General features: G+C 42.3%; 1 protein-coding gene across 2 annotated transcripts in view; it reads left to right on the top strand.

The window, feature by feature from the left end:
* The first annotated feature begins 255 nt into the window (after positions 1-255).
* ago2 (argonaute RISC catalytic component 2) overlaps positions 256-25,630 on the top strand; it is a 76,086-nt gene continuing 50,711 nt past the window's right edge. Inside the window, exons 1-3 of one of the 2 annotated variants that reach the window (XM_078215733.1) lie at positions 256-514; positions 19,450-19,639; positions 22,065-22,185. In XM_078215733.1, the coding sequence (XP_078071859.1) occupies positions 493-514; positions 19,450-19,639; positions 22,065-22,185 (333 nt within the window). In that variant the 5' untranslated portion in view covers positions 256-492. Of the gene's footprint in view, positions 515-19,449; positions 19,640-22,064; positions 22,186-22,335; positions 22,394-25,630 lie in introns of those variants that run through there. The other variant, XM_078215734.1, reaches the window with a different exon arrangement.

Raw genomic sequence — 25,630 nt, 5'->3', positions numbered from 1 at the left:
CGGCGGCGCCATCTCCCCGCGCGATGGAGGGGGGGGGGGGGGGAGGGGTGAGTGGGATGACGTCAGGTCGCACGGCAGGGAGGTGACGTCAGATCGTCCGGGGTCCGCCTGGCCTGCGCGCGCGGGGCCGGGTCGGGCCGGGCCGTCTGCTGCGCCTGCGCGCGCGGGGCCGAGCCGTCTGCTGCGCCTGCGCGCGCGGGGCCGGGCCGTCTGCTGCGCCTGCGCGCGCGGGGCCGGGCCGTCTGCTGCGCCTGCGCGCGGGGCCGGGCCGAGTCGCACAGCCTCAGTGAGTGTGCTGCCCGCGGGGGGAGGGGGTCTCTGTGTGTCTGCCTCAGTCCCCCAGGCCCCTGTCGGCCCAGCGGGAAGGTTGTTCATGTGCTTCACCCTGCCTTCCAGTCACCCCGGATATCGCCTTCCCGTCTCTGAACTCGATTTAAACACCAGGGGAATATCTATTCATATTCTATATTGTCTCTGAACCGTGAAGCCAGGATGTATTCTGCAGCCGAGCCCGGTAAGTCACTCGGTTAAAATGGTTCTCCTCTACCTTCACCATGAAGGCTCGAGCAGCTTGGGGATGTTTTGGTGGAGCCCGCCCCAAATCCCACGGCTCTAGGCGGCACCCAAGCCTCGGGCTCGGGTAGTTCGAGGCGCGTCCCAAAGGAGCGCCGTGTGACCGCCCGCCTGCCCGCTCTGAAGCCCAGGCCGAGTTCTTGCCGCCAGCTTTCGCCCTTCTATATGTGTGTGTGTGTGTGGGGGGGGGCCTTGGGAAAGTTCTCCATCTCTCAAATTAAACATAACCGTGAATGAGGATGGCTGGATGGAGAGAGAATCTGCTGTTTCCATCAGTGCAGCTAAATGGGGCTTCACCATCCCAGTGTTGTGATGCACCCAGCTTCTAATTAGGACATGAACTCCTGGTGGTGCTCTCCAAAGATTTCTACGTTTTATAACCGGCAAGATTTTGGGGAGAGGTGGGCAAATTGCTCGCTGGAAGTTACTAGAGAAAGTAAACCAGATTGGGTGGTTTGGGGTATGGATGATTACAGATTGCTGTGTGTGTGTGGTGGATGTGAGGGAGAGAAAAGGAGGGTTGCACTACAAGTTCAATTTCTACCATCACACTTTTCAACTTGACACTTGGGAACAGAAAACTTTGTTTTTTTAAAAAAAACACAGGGAAATGTGCAATGAAGCCCACAAAAACTAAATTTGATCTTGTATGTTTTAGTATGATGCCAGAGCTGGCTTTGCTGCTGTTTTTGAAATGTCTGCAAAATTCTACAATATTGGGGTGATTTTGACCATCTGTGGATGCGCTGAAAGAACTATCCACTTAATCTTGTACCCTTTTACATTTTGATATCAATATTTATCCAGTTTCCTTAATTATGGGCCCACTGTGTGACAATTGTGTAAAATTCAGCAATAGTCTAAATTTGTACCCATTGACTCACTGACCATTGGAAATAGTTGACTTCTCTTTATATCACCAAAGCGATGTATAATTTTAGGCACCTATTCTAACTTTTAGTGCTGTGGAAAGTTTCTGAAATGTCTAGTCAAAATTAAATGTTTTTAATTTGATTTTATTGTCACGTACTGGGATACAGTGAAAAGTATTAGTTCTTGCGATATACAGGCAAAACTTGCTAATCATGAAGTACATAGGGGAAAATGAAAAAGATAGGGTGCAGCATATAGTGTTGCAGCTATAGGTAGGGTGAAAAGAAAGGTCAGCTTAATATATAATGGGACCATTCAAAAGTCTGATGGCAACAGGGAAGAAGTTGTTCTTGAATCTGTTGGTACGTGTTTTCAGACTTTTGTATCTTTTTCCCGATGGAAGAAGGTGGAAGAGAGTATATCCGGGGTGCGAGGGGTCCTTGATTATGCTGACTGCTTTCCCGAGGCAGTGGGAAGTGTAGACGGACTCAATGGGTGAGGGGCTGGTTTGTGTGATGGACTGGGCGATGCTCACAACCTTTTGTAGCTTCTTGCAATCTTGGTCAGCGCAGGAGCCATACCAAGCTCTGATATTACTGGATAGGATATTTTCCATGGCGCATCTGTAAAAATTGGTGAGAGTTGTAGTGGACATGCCGACTTTCCTTGGCCTTCTGAGAAAGTAGAGGCATTGGTGAGCTTAACTGTAGCGTCGGGATGGAGGGACCAGGACTGATTGGTGATCTGAACATCTAGGAACTCGTAGCTCTCGACCATCTCCATATATTACTGTTGATGTAAGCAGGGGCATGTTCTCCACTACCTTTCCTGAAGTCGATGACTATCTCCTTCATTTTACTGACATTGAGGGAGAGATTATTGTCGTCATCACCATTTCACCAGATTCTCTCGCTCTTTCCTGTACTCCTATCTCGCCGTTGTTTGAGGTCTGACCCATCAGCAAATGTCTTGTACCGTCTTAGTAAATCTCATCTGCAATACTTAAGAGTTGGAGGCGATATAGTAGTATGGATAGAGAATTGATTAACGAATATGAAGCAGAGAGCAGGGATAAATGGGGCTATTCAATTTGGCACACTATGGCTAGTGGGAGTGCTGCAAGGGTCGGTGCTGGGGTTTCATCTATATATAAGCCATGTTAATGACTTAGATGAAGCGACGGAATAATGTATCTATTTACTGGTTGCAAAGATAGGTAGGGATGCAAGCTTTGAGGTGGACATAAAGGCATAGAGAGATACAGGTTAATTGAGTGGGCAACAAGTTGACAGATGGATTATAATAGGTTATTCACCAGCTGCAAAAATAGAAAAGCAAAATATTATTCAATAGGTGTGAAATATGCAAATATTGATGTTCAGAGTTTTGGGTGCACTCGTAATAGGAACACAAAGTAAGCATGCAGGTACAGTAAGCAATTATTGCAAGATATATTAGAAAAAGGAAGTCTTTCAACAATTGTACAGTGCAGTGGTAAGACCATACATAGAATACCACGCGCAGTTTCAGTTGCTATATTTTAGGAAGGAAATAATAGCATTGGATGCAGTACAGTGAAGTTCACTAGATTGGTTCCGGTGATAAGTTGGTCGTCCTATGACGAGTGGCTGAGTAAAATGGGCCAATATTCTTGGAAGTTTAGAAAAATGAGAGGTGACCTCATTGAAACATTTAAGATTCTGAAGGGGCTTGCTAGGGTGGATGCTGAGAGACTTCCCCTGGCTGGGAAACCCCACACACGCTCTCGGTTTCAGTGTGAGGGGGCGATCATTTAGGACTGAGATGAGAAATTTCTTCACTCGAAGGCTGGTGAAACTTTAGAATTCACTATCCTAGAGGGTTGAATATATTTAATACTGGGATAGACAGAGTTTTGGTGTCTTTGGGGAAATCAAAGGATATGGGGGGGGCAAGTGAGAAAGCAGAGTTGAAGCCCAAGTTCAGCCATGATCATATTGAATGGCAGAGCAGGCATTGGTGGGCTGTATGGTCTATTCCTCTTCCCAATTCTTGTTCTTATTCCTCTGCAGCCATAACATCTTTTCTAAATACTGTATTTTCTATATAATCTTTTCAAAATACTGGACGTGGCCCTAAGCGAGTTTATTCCTATAGATTTGGCATTTTCTGTTTGTTTTTGTACCCTATACCATCATTTATAAAACTTAGGATTCCAAGTGCTCTTGCTGGCAACTTTCTAAATGTATCCTACTTTCAAAGATGTTGACATCGGCATCCCTAAATGTCTGTTCTTCAAGAGTGTTAGTATTTTGTTTATATTTTATTTCCTTGTTCTTTTTCCGCACATTTCTCTTTTAATCAGATACCTATTTGAGTAGTCTGTAACCATACCCTTTTCCTTGAAATTGCTTAGAATTAAACACTTTTATTTGTGTAAGCCACAGATTTCAAGCCTGTGCCTCTTGCATCCAAGAAAAAGCTTGCATTTATATAGCATTTTTTCACATTCTTCATGTCCCATTGCCCCAGAAGCATCATAGCCATGAATTGTTTATAAAAGGCAGAAACTGATGTCAGACACGTCATGTCCCATTTGCCCATCGTTCCTGTGCTCACGGACCTACATCAACTGCTGGTCCATCAATGTTATGATTGCAAAATCTCACTCATGTTAAACCTCTCCAGGACCTTGCCCGTCCCTATTTTTTAACATCTTCCAGTCCACAAAACTTTTATGTTCCTCCAACTCTCTGTCCTCTTTTGAAGTCCCCACTTCATTTTCCTGTCATTGTCAACTGTCTTTTCAATCGCCTGGGCCTAAGGGTCTGGATTTTCCTCAACAAACGCTTGGCCCTCTTCCATTATGATGCTTCTTAAAACCCATTTTTTTGACCAAACATTTGGTCACTTGTCCTAATGTATCCTTTCTTGGCTCCTTGTCAACTTTTTCTTTCTGATTGTGTTCCACTGGGATGTTTTTACTGTTAACGATGCTATATAAATATTGGTTACGTTGCTCAATGCAGCATCCAAGTTACAAACTACAAGACATCACTTATTTGCATTTCTCATAAGAAACATGAAGTGCTTCGAAAGGTTAGTCATGACACAAATGAATTCCAGCCTCCCAGATTGCCTGGATCCACTACAGTTTGCGTACCGCCACAACAGGTCCACAGCAGACGCTGTCTCCCTGGCCCTACACTCAACCCTGGAATACCTGGATAACAACGACACCTATGTCAGACTCCTATTTATTGACTACTGTTTAAAACAATTATTCCTACGAAACTCATCTCCAAACTCCATGGCCTGGGGCTCAGCTTCTCCCTCTGCGACTGGATCCTGAACTTCCTAACACACAGACCGCAATCAGTAAGGATAGGCAACAACACCTCCTCCACGATCATCCTCAACACCGGTGCCCCACTAGGCTGTGTCCTCAGCCCCCTAATGCTCCATATATACCTATCACTGTGTGGCCAAATTCCCCTGCAACTTGATTTTCAAGTTTGCTGATGAAGTAGTGGGTCGAATCTCAAACAATGACAAGACGGCGTACAGGAATGAGAGAGAATCTGGTGAGCTGGTGCAACGACAATAATCTCTTCCTCAATGTCAACAGAACAAAGGAGATAGTCATCGACTTCAGGAAGAGTAGTGGAGAACATGCCCCTGTCTACATCATTGGGGATGAATTGGAAATGGTCGAGAGCTTCAAGTTCTTAGGAGTCCAGATCACCAGCAACCTGCCCTGGTCCCCCTATACCAACACTATAGTTAAGAAAGCTCACCAACGCCTTTACTTTCTCAGAAGACTAAGGAAATTTGGCATGTCAGCTACGACTCTCTCCAACTTTTACCAATGCACCATAGAAAGCATTCTTTCTGGTTGCATCACAGCTTGGTATGGCTCCTGCTCTGCCCAACACCAGATTAAACTACAAAGGGTTGTGTATGAAGCCCAGTCCATCACACAAACCAGCCCCCCATCCATTGACTCTGTCTACACTTCTTGCTGCCTCGACATAATCAAGGACCCCACGCAGCCCGGACATGCTCTCTTCCACTTCCGTCAGGAAAAAGATACAAAAGTCTGAGATCACGTTCCAACCGACTCAAGAACAGATTCTTCCCTGCTGCCATCAGACTTTTGAATGGACCTACCTTATATTAAGTTGATCTTTCTCTCCACAGCTATAACAGTGCACTACATTCTGCACTCTCCTTTCCTTCTCTATGAACAGTATGTTTTGTCTGTATAGTGCGCAAGAAACAATGCTTTTCACTGTGTGCTAATACATGTGGCAATAATAAATCAAATCACCTTCATTTTCCACTCGACTTTCTTCATCTGTTATTCTGTTGCTCTTTCAAAGAACTCTGAAATCTGTCAGATTTGACCTGCCGTTAACAAGTATGTGCTTAATTAACTTGCGTATTTCTAAGTGCACATTGACGACAAGTGCTAAAACTTACCGGATGAGCCGAATTAGGCTGATTGTTCTGTAGCTAACCAGTTTAACCTTTGCCTATTTGAGCAATGATATATCATTAGCCCTCCAGTCCTGTGGTACTGCTTGCACATCTAAGGTTATTTGATTATCTGTTGTCAGAGTCCTGCTCTTTCTCCTCATCCCTTTTCAGTATTCTAGGATGCAGGCCTCAACCAGTTGCTTTTTCCATTTAGTTTGTGTTTCTTGTAATATTTTCTGATCTATATTAATTGCTTCAACGCTGGTATCTATTTATTTCCACTGTTCCATTTAAAAAAAACAAGGCAAACTACTTTGTATTTACTCCTCTGTTTTAATAAGACTTTGTCATTCATTATTCTTTTATTGTTTTGCTCTCATTTTGAACCTTAAACACAAGTGTTGATACATCTAGTAGTTGGAAAGTTTTTATGCAGCCTGGAGAATTGTTTACTGTGGTGGAATTGAAGTATAATAACTTGTTTCAGGGTAGAATATGTATGGAATACTTTCGACTAAAGTCAATCTCAGTGATACATTATTATTATGATCTCAATTATCTAAGATTGATAGATTTTGTTAACCAAAGGTGTTAAGGGATAATAGGGCAAAGGTGGATATATGCTGTTGAGTAGCAGATCAGTTGTGATCCCTGGTGGATCAAGCTCCAGGAACTAAATGGCCTATTCCTTTGTTCCTACCCTATCCTATCCTTCAATCATTTGCCACTTGCTCTGTTATCTGCTGTTCTGATGAAAGAAGTCACAATTTTTCATTTTGGAAATATCATTGTATTTCATGATTACCACGCAGCATCCTATATTCTGCTGTCTTTAAAGCCTCTGACCTCCCGATACATGCTGGTCTCCAAAATGCTAAACTCTAGAACACTACACAAGAAATAGAAGCAGGAATAGGCCACCAGGCCCTTTAAGCCTGCCTCACTATTCAGTACTACCATGGCTGATCTATGCTGGCCTCAACTCCTTTTCTGTGCCATTTCCCCTTAGCCCTCTATCCCTCGATTTATCAATCTTCACTTTACTATCCTTTGGGGCAAAGGATTCCAGAGATTCACCAGCCTCTGTGAGAAGAAATTTCTACACATCTCAGTTTTAAATGACTGGTCCTTTATCTTGTAGCGATGTCCCCTTTTTCAAGACTCTCCTACTTGTGAAAGCATCTCGCCATCTACTCTGTCAAGCCCCCTCAGGACCTTGTACTCCGAGGAATACAGACCCAGACTATTTAATCTTTCTTGATAGGACAACCCCCTCATTCCAGGAGTTAGCCTGGTGAATCTCCTTTGGACTGCACTATACCCATGGCATAGTGGTTAGCATTGTTGTTCACAGTGACAGGGACCTGGTTTCGATTCCCGGCTTGGGTCACTCTCGGTGTGGAGTTTACACGTTCTCCCTTTGTCTGTGTGGGTTTCCTCTGGGTGCTCCGGTTTCCTCCCACATTCTGAAAGACATGCTGGTCAGGTGCATTGACCCGAATAGGCGCCAGACTCTGGTGACTAGGGAAATTTCACAGTAACTTCATTGCAGTGTTAATGTAGCCTTACTTGTGGCAAATAAACTTTTTAAAAATCCTTTTTAAGATCAGGGGGTCAAAACTGTAAGCAGTATTCCAGGCGAGGCCTCACCAACACCCTGTACAATTGTAACATAACGTCCCTATTTTTAAACACCAACCCCTCAGCAATAAAGGCCAAAATGCTGTTTGCCGCCTTAACTTGTTGGACCTGCTTGCTAGCCTTTGTGATTCATGCACTAGAATACCCAGATCGCTCTGTATTCACTCTAACCATAACCACATTCTGGGGTTTTATTAATAATTTTGCACAGCCACTTGGCTTTTGTATTCAAAAACTCTTCCTCTGGTCTTTCATCTTCCCCATCAACTTCCATCAATCTGGGACATAATTACTGACATTTTCCAAAAAAATGTCACCTTGCAATTACAAATATTGAATTCCATCCGCCAGTTTTTATCCCACTTATCAATATCTCATTATCCACTCTTTGTAATAAATTAACTATCCCTACTGTTGTGGTATCATTGGCAGTTTATGACACCACTCCCTGTAGGCATATAGCCAGCATTTGTATATACAGTGAACTGTAGTAAGCTCAGAATTGAACCTTGTTAGATGTCTCCTCTTCAGAGTGCTTGGAAGTGCAATGGCTGCAAAGGCAGAACCTCTCCCCTTTTCTTCTTTCCTAACCAGTTTACAACTTAGGATTCTACTGTTTAATTTCCACCTTAATCTTGCCCAGTCCCCCCCACCGCCCTCCTCCCATCACACCATGTGCATTGCTACCTTATAATAAAATTGAGGTTTATATAAACGATCTGGAAGAAGGTGTAACTGGGGTGATCAGTAAGTTTGCGGACGACACAAAAGTGGCAGGACTTGCAGATAGTGAGGAGCATTGTCAGAAGCTACAGAAGGATATAGATAGGCTGGAAATTTGGGCAAAGAAATGGCAGATGGAGTTCAATCCTGATAAATGCGAAGTGATGCATTTTGGTAGAAATAATGTAGGGAGGAGCTATACGATGAATGGCAGAACCATAAAGGGTGTAGATACGCAGAGGGACCTGGGTGTACAAGTCCACAGATCCTTGAAGATGATGTCACAGGTGGAGAAGGTGGTGAAGAAGGCATATGGCATGCTTGCCTTTATAGGACGGGGCATAGAGTATAAAAGTTGGGGTCTGATGTTGCAGATGTATAGAACGTTGGTTCGGCCGCATTTGGAATACTGCGTCCAGTTCTGGTCGCCACACTACCAGAAGGACGTGGAGGCTTTGGAGAGAGTACAGAGGAGGTTTACCAGGATGTTGCCTGGTATGGAGGGGCTTAGTTATGAGGAGAGATTGGGTAAACTGGGGTTGTTCTCCCTGGAAAGACGGAGGATGAGGGGAGACTTAATAGAGGTGTATAAAATTATGAAAGGCATAGATAGGGTGAACGGTGGGAAGCTTTTCCCCAGGTCGGTGGTGACGTTCACGAGGGGTCATAGGTTCAAGGTGAAGGGGGGGAGGTTTAACACAGATATCAGAGGGACATATTTTACACAGAGGGTGGTGGGGGCCTGGAATGCGCTGCCAGGCAAGGTGGTGGAGGCGGACACACTGGGAACGTTTAAGACTTATCTAGACAGCCACATGAACGGAGTGGGAATGGAGGGATACAAAAGAATGGTCTAGTTTGGACCAGGGAGCGGCACGGGCTGGGAGGGCCGGTTCCTGTGCTGTATTGTTCTTTGTTCTTTTTTTTATTAACAAATGTTCCTTTTGAAATCCTGGCATGCTCCAATAATGTTTATACAAGTAAGTGGTAATTCCATCCTTTAATTGAAAACTTTAAAATTTTGTCCAGGCAATGTGCTACTTACTCTGATTTTCTTTGTTTCACCTTTGGAAGTGGGGACCCGGGTGGCCAATCTTCAGTCCTCTAGCACAGATCTGCGTTCAATAAATTCCTGAAATATCATTTCCAGGACCCTGGCAGTTTCCTTCCTTTGGATTGGAGGATCTGTTTTATTGACTTGAGATTCAGCCCTTCATTTAACCTGACTAAGCTCATTAAAGTTCTCCTTTTAGTTGTCACTCACCTTGCTCTCGGGTAGTTAAGTATTTACCTCCTCTTAGATATCCTTCTCTTTAATAAAGACTGATGTGAAGTACGTTTCAAATGCTTGTGCCACATTTTGATCATCTATACATGGATGATCCTCTTAATGGATTGACTTTGCTTTTAATTCCTTTTCTGATATAAATACTTTATGGTTCTCTTTGAATTTTTGAAATATTTCCTTAATTCCTCATAGAAATCCTTAACCTGCTCATCACATTCTCATTTCTATTATTCTAATTCTTCTCATCTTCAATTTTAATGTGGTCGTAATCTCTATTTATCAAAGGAATCCTGTAATTAAAAATCATTTTAGTGAGCAGTTGAAATAGCTGTAATATCAGAAGGTATACCATTCTTCCAAGAATTAGAGCAGAATGTTTTGTATTCTTTGCTGTCGCTGTGTTAACTCTGATAAAAATGGTCCTCTTTTGAACGGAGGAATATTCATCTGAAGTTCTGAGATTGGGTTCCTTTATTAGCACCAATATGCAGCAGCAGAAAATTGCATTTTAGAGCAATGTGTATTGCTAGTCATCACCTTTCATCGCTTGTCACTCCAGCACGACTGCAACTCCTTTGACAAAATGGTGGATAACTCAAAAACCTTTCTCCAGTCGTAAATCACAATTGGAAGACCAAGACCTGTTGTCAGCTTGAGTGTTTGAAATTGCTGCTATGTGAAAGAACACCAGCAAACTTCACTGAAATCCTAGCCATAACCTTGTGTTTACCTGAATGTTATAGATGGATCTGAGGTTTCTATCTTGGACTTTGACTGTATTATGAAGAAATACAACTTGAGTTTCTTTTTATTCTCTCCCATCATGATACCAAAATGTTACAAACTATAAAAATCTAGAACGATATTTCTAAGGGTTAATTTCCAGGCTCACCCACTGTAAATGTGATGGAGCTAAAGTTGTCTCATTGGTGACATGAGGGCTTGACCTTGAGCCTTGAAACAGGCAGTTAACATAAAACAAGCAGGTGCTTCTGGCAGTATTGGTGTATCTGGGGTGCTGATTAGATGGAGAAGCTGTAATGAGGTCTGGAGCCAAGTGCTCCTAGCAGAATCCAAACTGAGCATTGAGCAGTTTATTGGCAAGTTAATGCTATCAGATAACACTGTTGATGATACTTTCCATCATTTTGCTGAGGATTGAGGGAGACTTGATGGGATAGTGATTGGCTGGATTGGATTTGCCCAGCTTATTGTGGATGTAACATACCTGGGCAGTTTTCCATGTTGGGTAGATATCAGTGCTGTATCACAAAATTGTTATGGCGCAGAAGGAGGCGATTTGGTCCATCGTATCTGCACCCTCTCTCCAAGTGAGCATCATGACATAGTGCCATGTTGGACCCTGGCATCATTTACGATGGTGTTATTCGTACAGCAATCTCTTCGTGTTAGTCGTTGAATTGTATACCTCCATTCATGATTGGATATGGGAGGACTTCAGAGCTCTTGTCAAATCTGTTGCTTGTGAGGCCATTTAGCTCTGTCCATAGCATATTTCCTCCACTGTTAGCAAGTTTGTAGTCCTGTGTTGTAACTTAACCAGACTGGTACCCCTCAGGTATACCTGTTGCTGCTTCTGGCATACTCTCCTACACTCTTAATTGAACCAGAATTTGTCCCTTGCTTGCTGGTAATGGTTGAATGAGGGGTGTGCTGTACAGGTATCGATTATGCTGGAGCACATTTCTGCTTCATGCTGATGGCCCACAGTGCTTCATAGATGCCCAGTTTTGAGTCGCTAGATATGTTTTGAATCTATCCACAACACAATGAATGGTATTCTCTGTATGGAAAACTGGACTTTGTCTTCAAAGACTGTACAGTGGACACTTCTACTAATACTGTCATGGACAGATACATTTGCCGTAGGTATATTGGTCCAGCTGCTGCAGGCTCAGTCTGCCAGATATATCCTTCAGGACTTGGTTAGTTGGTGCTACTGAGAGACACTCTTAATGATAGATGTTGAAGTTCCACACCCAGCATATATTCTGTGACCTTGCAACCCCCATTGTTTCTTCCAAGTGGCATTTAACGTAGAGTATTCAAGACAGAACTCAGTTTTAGATATGAAGGAGGTACAAGGATAGTATGGAAAGGTGGAGTGACTGCTATGATTACATTGAATGGTGAAGCAGGCTTGAAGAGTCAAATTGCCTACTCTTTCTTATGTTCTTGTGAAGAATTCAATTTAAAGCTAATGCAGTCTGAGCAATACTTTATAAACCCTCTCAATTACCTCTACAGATTTCCACTTCACTGTTCTGAGCAGAAACCTTGAGAATTTAATTTGATTTTTCAGTAACTTACCATGTTTTCTAAACATTGAAAACAAAGGATTGATTATAACGTCAAGGCACTTTTTGTCGTTAATTCTATTCTTGCCATTGTAAACCTGTTTCTCACATGTTCTGCCCAATATATAACACTGTTCATTCATCAGTAATAAATTTAAATTTCCAATTCCCTCTCCAGTTGAGTGCTGATTTAAATCCTGTTTTAGAGTGACCATATCAGTTGTCACTATTGCTTTCCGTACTTTGGTGCTGTCTGTAAATTTGACAAACCTATACTTCTGAATCTATGTAGTTAAGAAACACTAGATGCAAGCACTATACCCCAGCACTATTTCATTTAACACCAGCTTTCTTTTTAAATCAAGCTCATCAAATGCCTTTTTCTTGAATGTATTTTTCTTCTGGAAGCAGCTTTCTTGTTTTTATAAGCTGACCATCTCTCCTATCTTTTAAAACCTGTGCTTTTTAAACTTTGAGTCAGTGTAGCCCAGTTCTAATAATCAACTCCAGTCTCCCTGAACTATTGGAGAATACGGATAGCCTCATGATGCTCCACTTCTCCAGCTTCCACCCTAAACACGTAAAAGAAGCCATCCCCTATGGACAAGCCCTCCGAATACACAGGATCTGCTCGGATGAGGAGGATCGCAACAGACACCTCCAGACACTGAAAGATGCCCTCATAAGAACAGGATATGGCGCTCGACTCATCGATCAACAGTTCCGACGCGCCACAGCGAAAAACCGCACCGACCTCCTCAGAAGACAAACACGGGACACGGTGGACAGAGTACCCTTCGTCGTCCAGTACTTCCCCGGAGCGGAGAAGCTACAGCATCTCCTCCGGAGCCTTCAACATGTCATTGATGAAGACGAACATCTCGCCAAGGCCATCCCCACACCCCCACTTCTTGCCTTCAAACAACCACGCAACCTCAAACAGACCATTGTCCGCAGCAAACTACCCAGCCTTCAGGAGAACAGTGACCACGACACCACGCAACCCTGCCACAGCAACCTCTGCAAGACGTGCTGGATCATCGACACGGATGCCATCATCTCACGTGAGAACACCATCTACCAGGTACACGGTACCTACTCTTGCAACTCTGCCAACGTTGTCTACCTGATACGCTGCAGGAAAGGATGTCCCGAGGCATGGTACATTGGGGAAACCATGCAGACACTACGACAACGGATGAATGAACACCGCTCGACAATCACCAGGCAAAACTGTTCTCTTCCTGTGGGGGAGCACTTCAGCAGTCACGGGCATTCAGCCTTGGATCTTCAGGTAAGCGTTCTCCAAGGCGGCCTTCACGACACACGACAGCGCAGAGTCGCTGAGCAGAAACTGATAGCCAAGTTCCGCACACATGAGGACGGCCTAAACCGGGATATTGGATTTATGTCACATTATCAGTAACCCCCACAGCTTGCCTCCTGGGCTTGTAGAATCTCACTAGCTGTTCTGTCTGGAGACAATACACATCTCTTTAACCTGTGTTGAATGCTCCCTCCACCCACATTATCTGTACCTTTAAGACCTGGCTGGCTGTAGAGATTTGCAATCTAATTAGTATTCTGTAACTTGATTTCTGTGTCAGTGCACTGTTGGAGAACAGATATCCACCCCATCTGACGAAGGAGCTGTGCTCCGAAAGCTTATGGTATTTGCTACCAAATAAACCTGTTGGACTTTAACCTGGTGTTGTGAGACTTCTTACTATTGGAGAAAACGCAGGATGCTTGCTGTGTACACCTTGGCATTTAGAAAGCTGGGAAATATCAATACTGCATTAAGGCTAAACTAATCTTTTTTATGATTAAAAGTCGTTCACAAGTCAAAAGGATGCAAGTAAAATATTAACCAGTGCAGTGCATGTGCAGAACTGGGAGCAATTTACACTGGGTTAATGCTCCTTCAGAAGTAGAATAATTTATTTTGAAAAGGCTGAAATTTTGAAAAACCTTCATTTTCTTTGGTAAAACTTATAGTCTTGGAATGAAAACTTATGATATATTTTGTGTGAATAATGAGAAATGAAATACCCACGAAACGCAGCTTGAATAGTAGCCACATTTGGGATGCTTATTTCAATGATTTCATTGGAATTAATTAATCTAAAGAATTCGAGCAAGCAAAATATTAAGGTCTCACATTTTGGCAGATAATAGAATAATGTCCTGTAACTATTCTCCATCTTTTTAGTTTAGTCATTGCTATGCAGTTTTCCAATATTTTACCCACTTTGATAGCCTAATAAATATTGAATTACCATTGCTAGATTTGTCTTGTATTCAAATATTCTAGGCAGGCCTTATTCATTCTTCAACCCTGAGGGATATTTCCTTATTCCTTTGGGACAGAATTTACCATAGTTGCTGAACAAACTATGTTAATACTGTTCTTCCCCTGCCCCCATCTGTTTATTAGACTTGGCTTGTCCATTTAACTTCTGTGACATTTTGCACTAGAAGTTACTGCAAGTTAGATGCAAACTTCAAGGAACTCTGTGTCTCTTTAACCATGACATGGAGATGCTGGCGTTGGACTGGGGTAAACACAGTAAGAAGTCTAACAACACCAGGTTAAAGTCCAACAGGTTTATTTGGTAGCAAATGCCACTAGCTTTCGGAGTGTGCTGCTCCTTCGTCAGGTGCTCTTGGTTCTTTTGTTCTTATGTTGGTGAACAGAGCCAACTGCTTTTTTAAATGGAGTGAATATTCAGGATTTCTCTTGTGTTCCTCCCTGTGAATATCCAGAGAGAAGGAGCATGGAAATTGGCTGCCTCCTGACATATAGATGCATGAAAGAATAGAGAATTGTGCAAAGCTTGGTAAGGTGGAGGAAGGGAACATTAAAAATCTGTTAGTGGCCTAGGGTATTGTACATGGTGCAAACAGCCCCTTAGTACTTACACTAACTTGGTTCTTTAGCTTGCTCGATTAAAATTGTTAGTTTGTTTATCATTGTATATAAGGCAACGTTTTGCTAGGAGGAGCATGCCTTTTAACCTAGATAAGGACCTGCGAAAAGTGCTGCCAAAGTAGATAGTCACTATGTATACATCTGATGCATGTTTTTATTCTATACATTTTTATTCCTTATGTTGAGCTGTTCTCACATTTGTTCATCATTTTTAATAGTTGATAGGTATCATTATTTTTGACAAAAAATACATTTATTATTTTTCCCAGGAATAATGGTAAGTTTGAAATGTTTTAATGTATCTAGATGTTTCTAAGTGTAATGGTTAGTTTTATTTTTTCATGTTCACTTTAACTCCAGAAAACCCACAGCAGCATAGTCAGATTATAGCTTTTATTCTTCCAACTCTTCGTGTCCAAGGAGACCATCTGGAGCTAAGTTACATGAGGATTAATATTGCTCTTCCTCTTTAGGCAGTCTCTCAGCATCAAGGATTGCTTCCACTCTGTTCTGAGATGGCTAATATTGTCAGGCAGGTGGCACTTGAAGGGTCAGACAGATGAGATGTTGAAGTTTCTCTGCTCTCTCCGACATCTTGACTTTTCCTCTGCATGCTCCTTAAATAAACTTTCTCCATTTCAGTCGGTCATAAGCCAAGGGAGTTGGCGAAGATGTTACATCTCTCCAGGGATGCTTTGAGCACACCTCAAAAATGTTTTTGCTATCCTCCTGGGAGTGGTTTTGAATGATTAGCATCTCAACCCCCTGAGTGTGTTGCCTTGGAAGAGGATGTTGCTGCTGTTGGGGCTACCTTTCTTGCCACATGATCTTCACTGCACAGTAATCTCAAGAAAAATGCAAGGAAGACTAGCAACTGCTTACATGGCCTTTTTGACCTCACAAAAGTCTTGACTCTCTCATCTGGCTTATAGAGTACCTTCCCCAAATTCAGCTGCCCTCAGAGATTTGTCACCATCCTCTGTCTACTGCACAATGTCATGCAAGCCAAGATTTGCACCAATGGAACCACCACAGATTCTACCTTGGTGAAGACTGGCGTTAAACAAGGTTTTGCCATCACACTAACCCCTTTCTCCATCTTCCTCGCTGCGGTATTGCACCTTACCCCAGCAAGTGACACAAATATATGGAAATGATCGACACAACAGAGGGGAAACTGTTCAACCTACACCTACTGTCTTCAACTCAAAATCACTCTGACTATAAATCCCCAGTATGCAGAAGACACTCGTGTGTGTGCTCACTCAGAAACTGAGCTCCATGTCATGTCAACACCTCCTCGGAAGTGGGCATTTCACTAAACACCTGGAAAACTAAGGTCCTCTTCCAACCACCTCCCACAACACGAAACCACCTCCTACAACACAAAACCACCTCCCATCTTCAATTAAGGTCATTGGTGAGATCTTGGGAAATGTGCCCATAATCTTGGGAGCTGTTTTGCGACAAAGGCAGACATAGACCTCAAAATTTGTCATTGCCTCCAATGTGCCAACTCAGCCTTTTTGAGGACCAGGGTCTCAAAACCGAGACTAAGGTCATTGCCATGAGGCAGTGATCCCAATGCTTCTATTAGGTATGGAATCTTGGGCAACCTACAGCAGACATCAAAAAGCACTGGAGGAGTATCAGGCATGTTTTTACAAGATCCTCCCAATCCAGTGACAAGAAATGTTGTTAATAGGTTTGGTGAAGGTGGTAGAAATAACTTAAAGTGATGAGTTAGAATTGCACAAAGTGTGTTATGCACAGTACTGGCATAAAGATTATTACAATTTTTAAAAGTTATATGTTAAAGAGAATAGAAGACAGAGTAACGGTGGAAGAGTGTTTTTCAGAATGGAGATCTGTAGCTAGTGGTGTTCCGCAGGGATCAGTGCACGGACCTCTGCTGTTTGTAGTATATATAAATGATCTGGAGGGGAAGTGGCCAATCGAGTTCAATACAGATAAGTGTGAGGTGTTGCATTTTGGAAAGTCAAATCAAAGTAGGGTTTTCACAGTGAATGGTAGGACCTTGGGGAGTATCCTGGAACTGAGGGACCTTGGAGTTCAGGTGCACGGTTCTCTAAAGGTGGAGTCACAGGTAGATAGGGCAGTGAAGAAGGCTTTGACATGCTGGCCTTCATCAGTCAAGGCATTGAGTATCGAAGTTGGGGTGTTATGTTGCAGTTGTACAGGACATTGGTGAGGCCGCACCTGGAGTATTGTGTTCAGTTTTGGTCACCTTGCTATAGGAAAAATGTTATTAAACTGGAGAGAGTGCAGAAGAGATTTACAAGGATGTTGCCAGGACTCCAGGGACTGAGTTATAGGGAGAGATTGGACAGGCAAGGATCTTTTTCTTTGGAGCATAGGAGACAGAGAGGTGATCTTATAGAGATGTATAAGATCATGAAAGGCATGGATAGGGTGAATGGAAGATTCGAATCGAGAACTCGAGGTCATAGGTTTAAGTTAAGAGGGGAAAGAGTTAATGGGAACCTGAGGAGCAACTTTTGTACACAGAGGGTGATACGTATGTGGAATGAGCTGCTGGAGGAAGTGATTGAGGCAGGAACATTGACAATATTTAAAAGGCATGTGGACAGATACATGGATAGGAAAGGTTTAGAGGCATATGGGCCAAATGCAGGCAAATGGGGTTAGCTTAGATGGGCATTTTGGTCGGCATGGACGAGTTTGGGGCAAAGAGCCTGTCTCTATGTCGTAGATTCTATAATTCCATAATAGTGCGTCAGAAAATCCACCAGAGGTCGGCATGAACCTTATTTGCATTCCGTTAATGGGATTCAGATGAAGGCCTGATCCCTCACATGAGATTCTCCCTGATGCCAGCAGGAAAACATGCCGGTGTGCAACATGTTGGGATCAAAATGGCATGCAGATGTTAGCACTCAGATGCCTGGAGCTGCCGTCAGAGTTCAGGATGGAAGCCGCCTGCAACCCTGGACCGTGGATCACCACAGCATTGGGTCAGGGAAGCACCTGCAGGTGGACCTTCCAGATTAGGTATCCTGGAGAGGGTCTATCTTCCAGCTTCAGCATATTCCTGGCGACTGATCTTCATCCTCACGAGGTCCACCTTCTGGTCTCAGGGTGCTCCTGAAGATCTATTTTCATTTTCAGCAGATCCAACTTTCTTCAACAGTGGGTCAGTGATGTTGGGTGCCATTTCAGTATGGCACCTGGACACTATAGATTACACGCCTTCCCGCCCTGCCCCACCACTGAATATGGTGTCAAAACACCCAGGTGCATGGTTAATGAAGTCAGGGCTGGAAGATTTAGCATGTTTTCCTGCCGGCTGCCACAGCAGAAGAACTCCACGTTTCTTCTCCTGCCACAGAACCTAGTCTAAAAATGGGAGAATTCTGCCCACTGTATCAGTGACAAGTGTAATTCTACCAGTATATTAAGGCTAGTAATAAACCTGGTTGAATTATTAGTTCAAAGCTAAAATGTGATCGTAATCTATGGAATTGGGACGTCTTGTTGAAGTTGTACAAGGCATTGGTAATACTTGAAATATTGTGTACAGTTCTGGTCATCCTATTATAGAAAGGATATTATTAAACTAGAAAGAGTGCAGAAAAGATTTACTAGGATGCTACTCCGACTTGATGGTTTGAGATATAGGGAGAGGCTGGATAGGCTGGGACTTTTTTCCCTGGAGCGTAGGAGGCTTAGGGGTGATCTTACAGAGGTCTATAAAATAACGAGGGGCATAGATAAGGTAGATAGTCAACATCTTTTCCCAAAGGTAGTGGAGTCTAAAACCAAAGGGCATTGCTTTAAGGCAAGAGGGGAGAGATAAAAAAGGGTCCAGAGGGGCAATTTTTTCTCAGAGGGTGGAGTGTCTGGAATGAGCTGCCAGAGGCAGTAGTAGAGATGGGTGCAATTTTGTCTTTTAAAAGGCGTTTAGACAGTTACATGGGTAAGATTGGAATAGAGGGATATGGGCCAAACGCGGGCAATTGCGACTCGCTTAATGGTAAAAACTGGGCGGCACGGATAAGTTGGGCTGAAGGGCCTGTTTTCATGCTGTAAACCTCTATGACTCTAATAGGAATGAGGGACTGGAGAAGCTGATATTATTTCTTGGAGCAGAGAGCATTGTGTGAAAATTAATATACAGATGTTTAAAATTATGAAAGATTTTGAGTAAATAAGGAGAAACTGTTTTCACAGGAAGGAGAGTCTGGACCCAGATTCAGGATCAGTGATGAAAGAATTAAAGAGGAGTCTAGGTGGTTTACATGATTATGCATCATTTAGAAGCAGGTTCACTGGTAAATTTCAAAACGAAATTGGGTATATATTTGAAAAAAGACAAACTTGTGAGGCTGTGGGAAAAGAGCATGGGAATGGGACTAATTAGTTTGTTCTTGCAAACAGCCAGTACTGGTACGGTGGGCTGAATGGGCATCATTCTATGCTGTATGACTCTGAAAACAAACACATTATAGGAGTCATCTAGCTTGCATACAATTGTTGATTTGGCAAGCATCCTTCAACTTTTGAGTGTCTTTCTGTCAATGCTAGAAATTTTGGGATAAATGTAGGTGATTATATAAGCATGATCTATTTTTAATTCTCATGCAAATACTTTTCTCTTCTAGATCCGGCTTCCCCAACGCCGCCAGTGCAGACACTGTCAACTTTCAAGCCACCTGTGAGACCTGATTTTGGCACTATGGGTCGACCAATCAAGTTACAGGCCAACTTCTTTGAGGTGGACATTCCAAAAATTGAAATCTACCATTATGATATAGACATAAAACCAGATAAATGTCCAAGAAGAGTAAACAGGTAGTGTAAAATGTTTCTTTTTGAAATGTCTGAAATGGGAAATGTCTGCTGCTTGATTTGATTTATTATTGTCACATTTATTGGCATACAGTGAAAAGTATTGTTTCTTGTGCACTACAGAGACGAAGCATACCATTCATAGAGTACGTAGGGGAGAAGGAAAAGAGGGTGCAGAATAATAGTGTATGGTCATAGTGAGGGTGTAGAGAAAGATCAGCTTAAAATAAGGTATGTTCATTCAAAAGTCTGGCAGTAGGGAAGAAGCTGTTCTTGAATCGATTGGTACGTGATCTCAGACTTTTGTATCTTTATTCCAATGGAAGAAGGTGGAAGTGAGTATGTCCAGGGTGTGTGCGTGGGGGTCCTTGATTATTCTGGCTGCTTTTCTAAGGTAGCAGGAAGCATAGACAGAGTCAGTGGATGGGAGGCTGGCTTGTGTGATTGACTGGGCTATGTTCACAACCCTTTGTAGTTTCTTGCAGTCTTGGTCAGAGCAGGAGCCATACCAGGCTGTGATACATCTGGAAAGGATGTTTTCTATGGTGCTTCTGTAAAAGTTGGTGAGAGTCGTCGTGGTCATGCCAAATTTCTTTAGCCTCCTGAGCATGTAGAGGTGTCGGTGTGCTTTCTTAACTATAGCGTTTGCATGGAGGGACCAGGACAGGTTGTTGGTGATCTAGACACCTAAAGACTTGAGGCTCTCAATGAGTTATTGGGAATCTGAACTGTCTTAACCGTTCTGCTCAGGTTCCTGATACTAAAAGATTGCTTCGAGGATCCTGCATAAATTTAGTCTGTGAACCAACTGAAGTGAAAAATTATTTCATCCTTTAGCGTGTCTGGGACCCGAAGGAAGGAATATGTAGTTAGTGTCAGGAGCTGAAGTAGCAGTGACACTGAGGCCTGGATTGAAAATTTTCAAATCAGGAGATCTGTTTGAGTGGAAAGCAGTCATATTGTCCAGGGGAAGAAAAAGGAGCTAAACTTTCCTTGGTGTTGCTTAAGGTGAAGGCAAGGAAGTCTGGAGCGGTACAATGGCTTCCGCGAATTGTGGTCTGGCGCTCGAATGTAATCATAATCACCAGTCTTGTGTTGCAGTGGATAAACACTTGCAGAGGAAAATAAATGCCAGTGAGATTAGATTTCGAGTACTGTTGAAAACATGTAAAAGTGTTATTATTACACATTCTGGTGGCTTGGGCTATTTTTTGCCCAGTCTGTGGACAGCATTATTGACCCTGTCTGAAACAGTGGGGATGTTCAGAGTGGCTACAAAGACTACTTATTCTCCTTTTACGTATTTTTTGCTGTCAGTTTTTTTATCCCCTTTTTGTGTTGTGATTTTTTTGACAGTCTGAGGACTCTGTTTCTTAGTCACTGTTAATTCAAATAAATGTATTTTTAAAATTTCATTTTTTCCCTACTCATCCCTCATTGATGCTCCGCCCTTGAGTCAACTCTCTTACCACACAATTCTTTAGGCTTAAATCCTTGCCATATTAAATTTGAATGAAAGCATGTCCAGTTTCTTTCTCACGTAGTCAGGAAATCTGGATTTCGCATGATCTGAATTCCTAATGCCTGTGCCATGTTAATTTCACCTTAACTGGTGGCAATCTGATGCCACCAAAAGGAGGAAGTACTCATTGAACAATAAATTTGATTCAACATTCTGGGTTCTTTCAATTGGAAAGCTGTTCTCGAATGGAACATGTAGTCTGTTAAAGTTTACTGTTAATGAGATATGATCTTTCAGCTCACTGGAAATATACAACACCCAGCACAGCAAGAATTCCTTTCCTCCTAGATTGTATGGTGTTTGAATTAAGTCTGCGTAACCTGGTTCCTTCATCTCCTGCCCTTTCACTCGTCACTTCTTGTCCAAAGGCTAAACTTGGTCGTAGCAAAACAGATGAATTGGTAGTGTAAATATAAATTCTAATGGCCTGATAGCTGTTGCAGAGACATGGCAACAGGGTGACATAGATGGGTGTGTGATATTTAGGAAGGACAGGAAATTAAGAACAGATGAAGTGGTGGCTCTGTGAATTAATGATAATATTAGCACATTCGAGAAGGATGGTCTAAGTGTAGGAAACCAGGATGTAGAAGCAGTTTGGGTTGAGATGAGAAATTATAAAGGCAAGAAGTCACTTGTGGAAGTGGTGAACTGGCCCCTTAATTGTGACTACATGGTAGGACAGAGTGTAAAAGAAGAGATAATGGGAGTTTGTCAGAAAGGCACGACAATAATCGTGGCGGGTTTTAATCTACATATAGATTGGGAAAAATCAGATTGGCAAAGGTGGCATAGATGGAGAGTTCATGGAATATTTTCAGGATAGCTTCTTAGAACAGCATGCTTGAGTAAAAGATGCTTTTATCGAGTCAGCTACAGAAGTAAAACAATTACTTTACTTTTCAGGGAAATTGTTGAACACATGGTTCAACATTTTAAAAATCAGATCTTCGGTGATCGGAAGCCTGTGTTTGATGGAAGGAAGAACCTCTACACAGCAATGCCTCTTCCTATAGGGCGAGACAGAGTGAGTAAGATTAAGTTATGGCCTTAATACTATTTCCCTTAAATACATTAGATCAGCCTAAATGTTGCCTTTTAATATATAAAGGTGTGAAAATATAGAATGCTGACTTTACTGTCCCTTCAATTTTCTAAATATTTGTGTTTTTCCCAGAAATACTATGTCGAAGCTTTTCATCCTACATTCATCAGAACATTCGCAAGCATACAATGTAAGGGAACCTGTACATTCTCTATGATAATGTCTCAACTATTTGGGGATTTTCACAGTAACTTCATTGCAGTGTTAATGTCAACCTACTTGTGACAATAATAAAATAAGCTTAAACTTTAAAAACCAATCAGAGTCCACTTGCCAACCAATTAGCACTGTCTTCTCATACAGTATAAATTTGTTGATTTCCCTTGCATTGTATTCTTGTGAATGTCTTGATGAGTTCAATATGAAAAACAATATTCAAATTCTGTATTACCAAATGAATATGTTCTAAACATTATGTGTATATTTGCAAAATGACAGATGGATTGCCAGTATTTTAGAAAACAAATTGAGTTGAGCCAGATTAAATATTCTTTGAGAAATAGTTGTATTTTGTTCATGATTATTTAAAAACTAAATGATTTTTGGGTCTGTAAAAATCCGTTGGTTCCATATTGTGTACACCTATTTCTGTTTGTATATTTGTGGTACACGTTCTAGAATAAATCTCTCAAACTGAAAGTAAGACCCCACTTTTGCCAAGGCAAGATTAAAGATGTGCACCATTTTATCTGTGCTTTCTGTGGCCTGCTTAACCTTCCATATTATCTCAAATGAAATTTACTGAATCTGCATCTCAACACCACCTTTTAAAAATATTCTTCCTGCCTTCAGTGCGAGATGGCTTCACATCTGCTTATAAACCGAATATGATAACTATGCTTTGAACAGTTTCACCAGTACCTTTTCATGCACTTATTCTGTTAAATTGCTCAAGCAAAGTTAGAAGAGTTGCAGCTGTTTAGTGTGTACACCACTTTGAATGGTGGAGTGTCGATGACACAGTGACATTGCGCACTTGCAAGCAAACATCCTGAGATTCTCCACAAAAGAGAAATTGGTGCTGAGTAATAAGAGCTCGGGTTTGGAGGTATATTTGCAAGTGGGGCAGAGGGCTTCAAGGAGAGAGTTCCAGAGAGAAGGACCAAGCTGAGACCATAGACTGTATCACCATTAGTAGAGGCATGGGAGGGATTTATGCACGGGTCCAGAATTAGAAACTGAAGAGGCACAGTTAAGAGGTAGGCTGCAGGAGGTTGCTATCATAGACTGAGGTGAGACTTTTATAGGATTTGTGTTTTATTTAAAAAACATTTTTAAATAGTGTACTGAGGGACTAAAGAACCAGTGGAAGATGGAAAAGACATTGGCTAAGAACAAGTAGGAGGTGGAGCTTATTAGGTTAGTTTTCAGGACAGCTGGGTGTTGCAAAGTCAACCCTGAAAGCTACTAAAGGTTTCAGTAAAAGTAGACAATGTTTGTAGAGGTATAAGTAAGTTGTATTGGTAGGGGGCAAACTATATTGGCCTGGCAATTGGCTTTGAGAGAGGGAGGTTTTCCAAGATATCCCTGAAAACGTTGAGCCGAGGTTAGTGTGATTCAGTGCAGGAATTTGAGTAAGTGCTATTGCTCAGATCTGAAAGACCAAATTTGGGTTAAAATGAGACTGGAAGATCTGCCTTGCTTTAGGTAGAGGAAGCAGTCTCCAGGAAAATTTTCACCATGGTGAAGCGTTCCGGAATTTTAAAGCTTCCAGGCTGAGAAAGGAGAAGATTGGTAGCAAACACTCGGAAGCTAAGAATCAGCAGCTGATTTAGCAGACAGCTGAAGCCAAGGCTGTCAGTGGTGGAGCAATGAAAATTGGAGATCTGTAAAAGGCCAGAATTGTACAAGTGCAGGAGTGTTGCAGGGCTCGATGTGGTTGCCAAGATAGGTGGAGGGCAAAGTCATTGAAGAATTTGACATGGCGATGATTTTTTTAATGCTTTGAGATGCCTTGAGGTAATCAAAGGCACTATATAAATGTAAATCTTTTATTCGTGTAAGGTTGAAGGTTGGGCAGGTAAGCTTTAGAATAGCCAGATGATAGGCATTATGAGGGTTTCAGTGCTTTAAAACACCCTGGGGTCAGGAAAGGTGCTCTTTCAATGCAAATCCTTTCTTTAAACAGTTCTGACTTTATAATTGGCAGGATTGTACTGCATATGATGGCCCACTGTGCCTGTGCTTTGAAATAGCTATCTAATTAGCTCTGCATCCTTGTTCTTTGTAGCTCTGTATCTTTTTCCTGTTTATGTATTTGCTTCCGTTGCCTCCAGCACTCTTAGCTGGTCTCCCACATTCTACCCCCTGTAAAATTGAGGTCACCAAATATCTCCTTCCTGTGTCCTAATTTTTGCACCAAGCCTAGTTCACCTATCCACCCCCTGTATCACTGACCTACATGGGTTCCCAGTTAAGCAATACTATAATCTTTAAAAATCATCATCCTCACTTTTCATATCCCTCCATGATCTTGTCCTTCCCCAATTCTTCCAGTCTGACAACTGTCAGCAATTTGTCTACTCATCTAAATTTGGGCTCTAAAGCATTCATGATTATAATTGCTTCACTGTGCATCAGCTGTGCCTTCAGCTCTGGAATCCCCTCTGACCAACTGAAAGCTTTACATAAAATTTCCTGTTTTAAAACTTTCACTGTAACAAATAAACTAAAATCAACAGAGACTAAATATTACTTAGCAAGCAACTAATATGTTACAGAAAATATCCCCCCGATTACTTACTTTTACACCATAATTATGCATTACACCACACTTTCTGCTATTATCTTTGTTGGAACAAGTCCAAAGTTACTCCCAGCTTCCAGCAGGCTCACTTCTCCCTGTTTTGCTGAGTAATGATCCCCAGTGTCCAACAGAAGTCTTTTCCCACCAGTATTCTTGAGAAACCCCCAGCCAGCTTCCAGCGACAAAGTCCACTCAGCCAGCGGTGACTCCTAGCTATGCCAGGGCACATTTTTCAGGGTCCTTAAATTTCCATATGTCGTGTCTCCATTGATCAGAGCTTTCGCTAGCATCCCTCCTGGTGGCTAACATTATACCCTACTGTGCACACAGCTGCTGTTTTCCTCACACTCTCTCTCTCTGGGATTTTTCTCTCTGACCGGGTTCTCTATCTAAGTCTGCCACAGCAGGGCCAGCTATCTTTTGTCTCCAGGTATGAAAACGGATACTTGAGTTTCAATAGATCTTTTTCTGGGCGTCCCCTTGCGTGTGAGTTATGTCACTTAGACTTATTGCTGGGCAGAATACACGCCTCCACATTACTCTGTTGCACCTTGAAGTAAAAGAAACAGTTTAAAACGTAACCATCTTATAACATCTCACACACATAATACCTCTCCACCT

Source organism: Mustelus asterias, chromosome 7 (assembly GCF_964213995.1).
Source record: "Mustelus asterias chromosome 7, sMusAst1.hap1.1, whole genome shotgun sequence".
Lineage (NCBI taxonomy): Eukaryota > Metazoa > Chordata > Chondrichthyes > Carcharhiniformes > Triakidae > Mustelus > Mustelus asterias.
The sequence above is the reverse complement of the archived record's forward strand: the minus strand, read 5'-3'. Positions and strand labels throughout refer to the sequence as shown.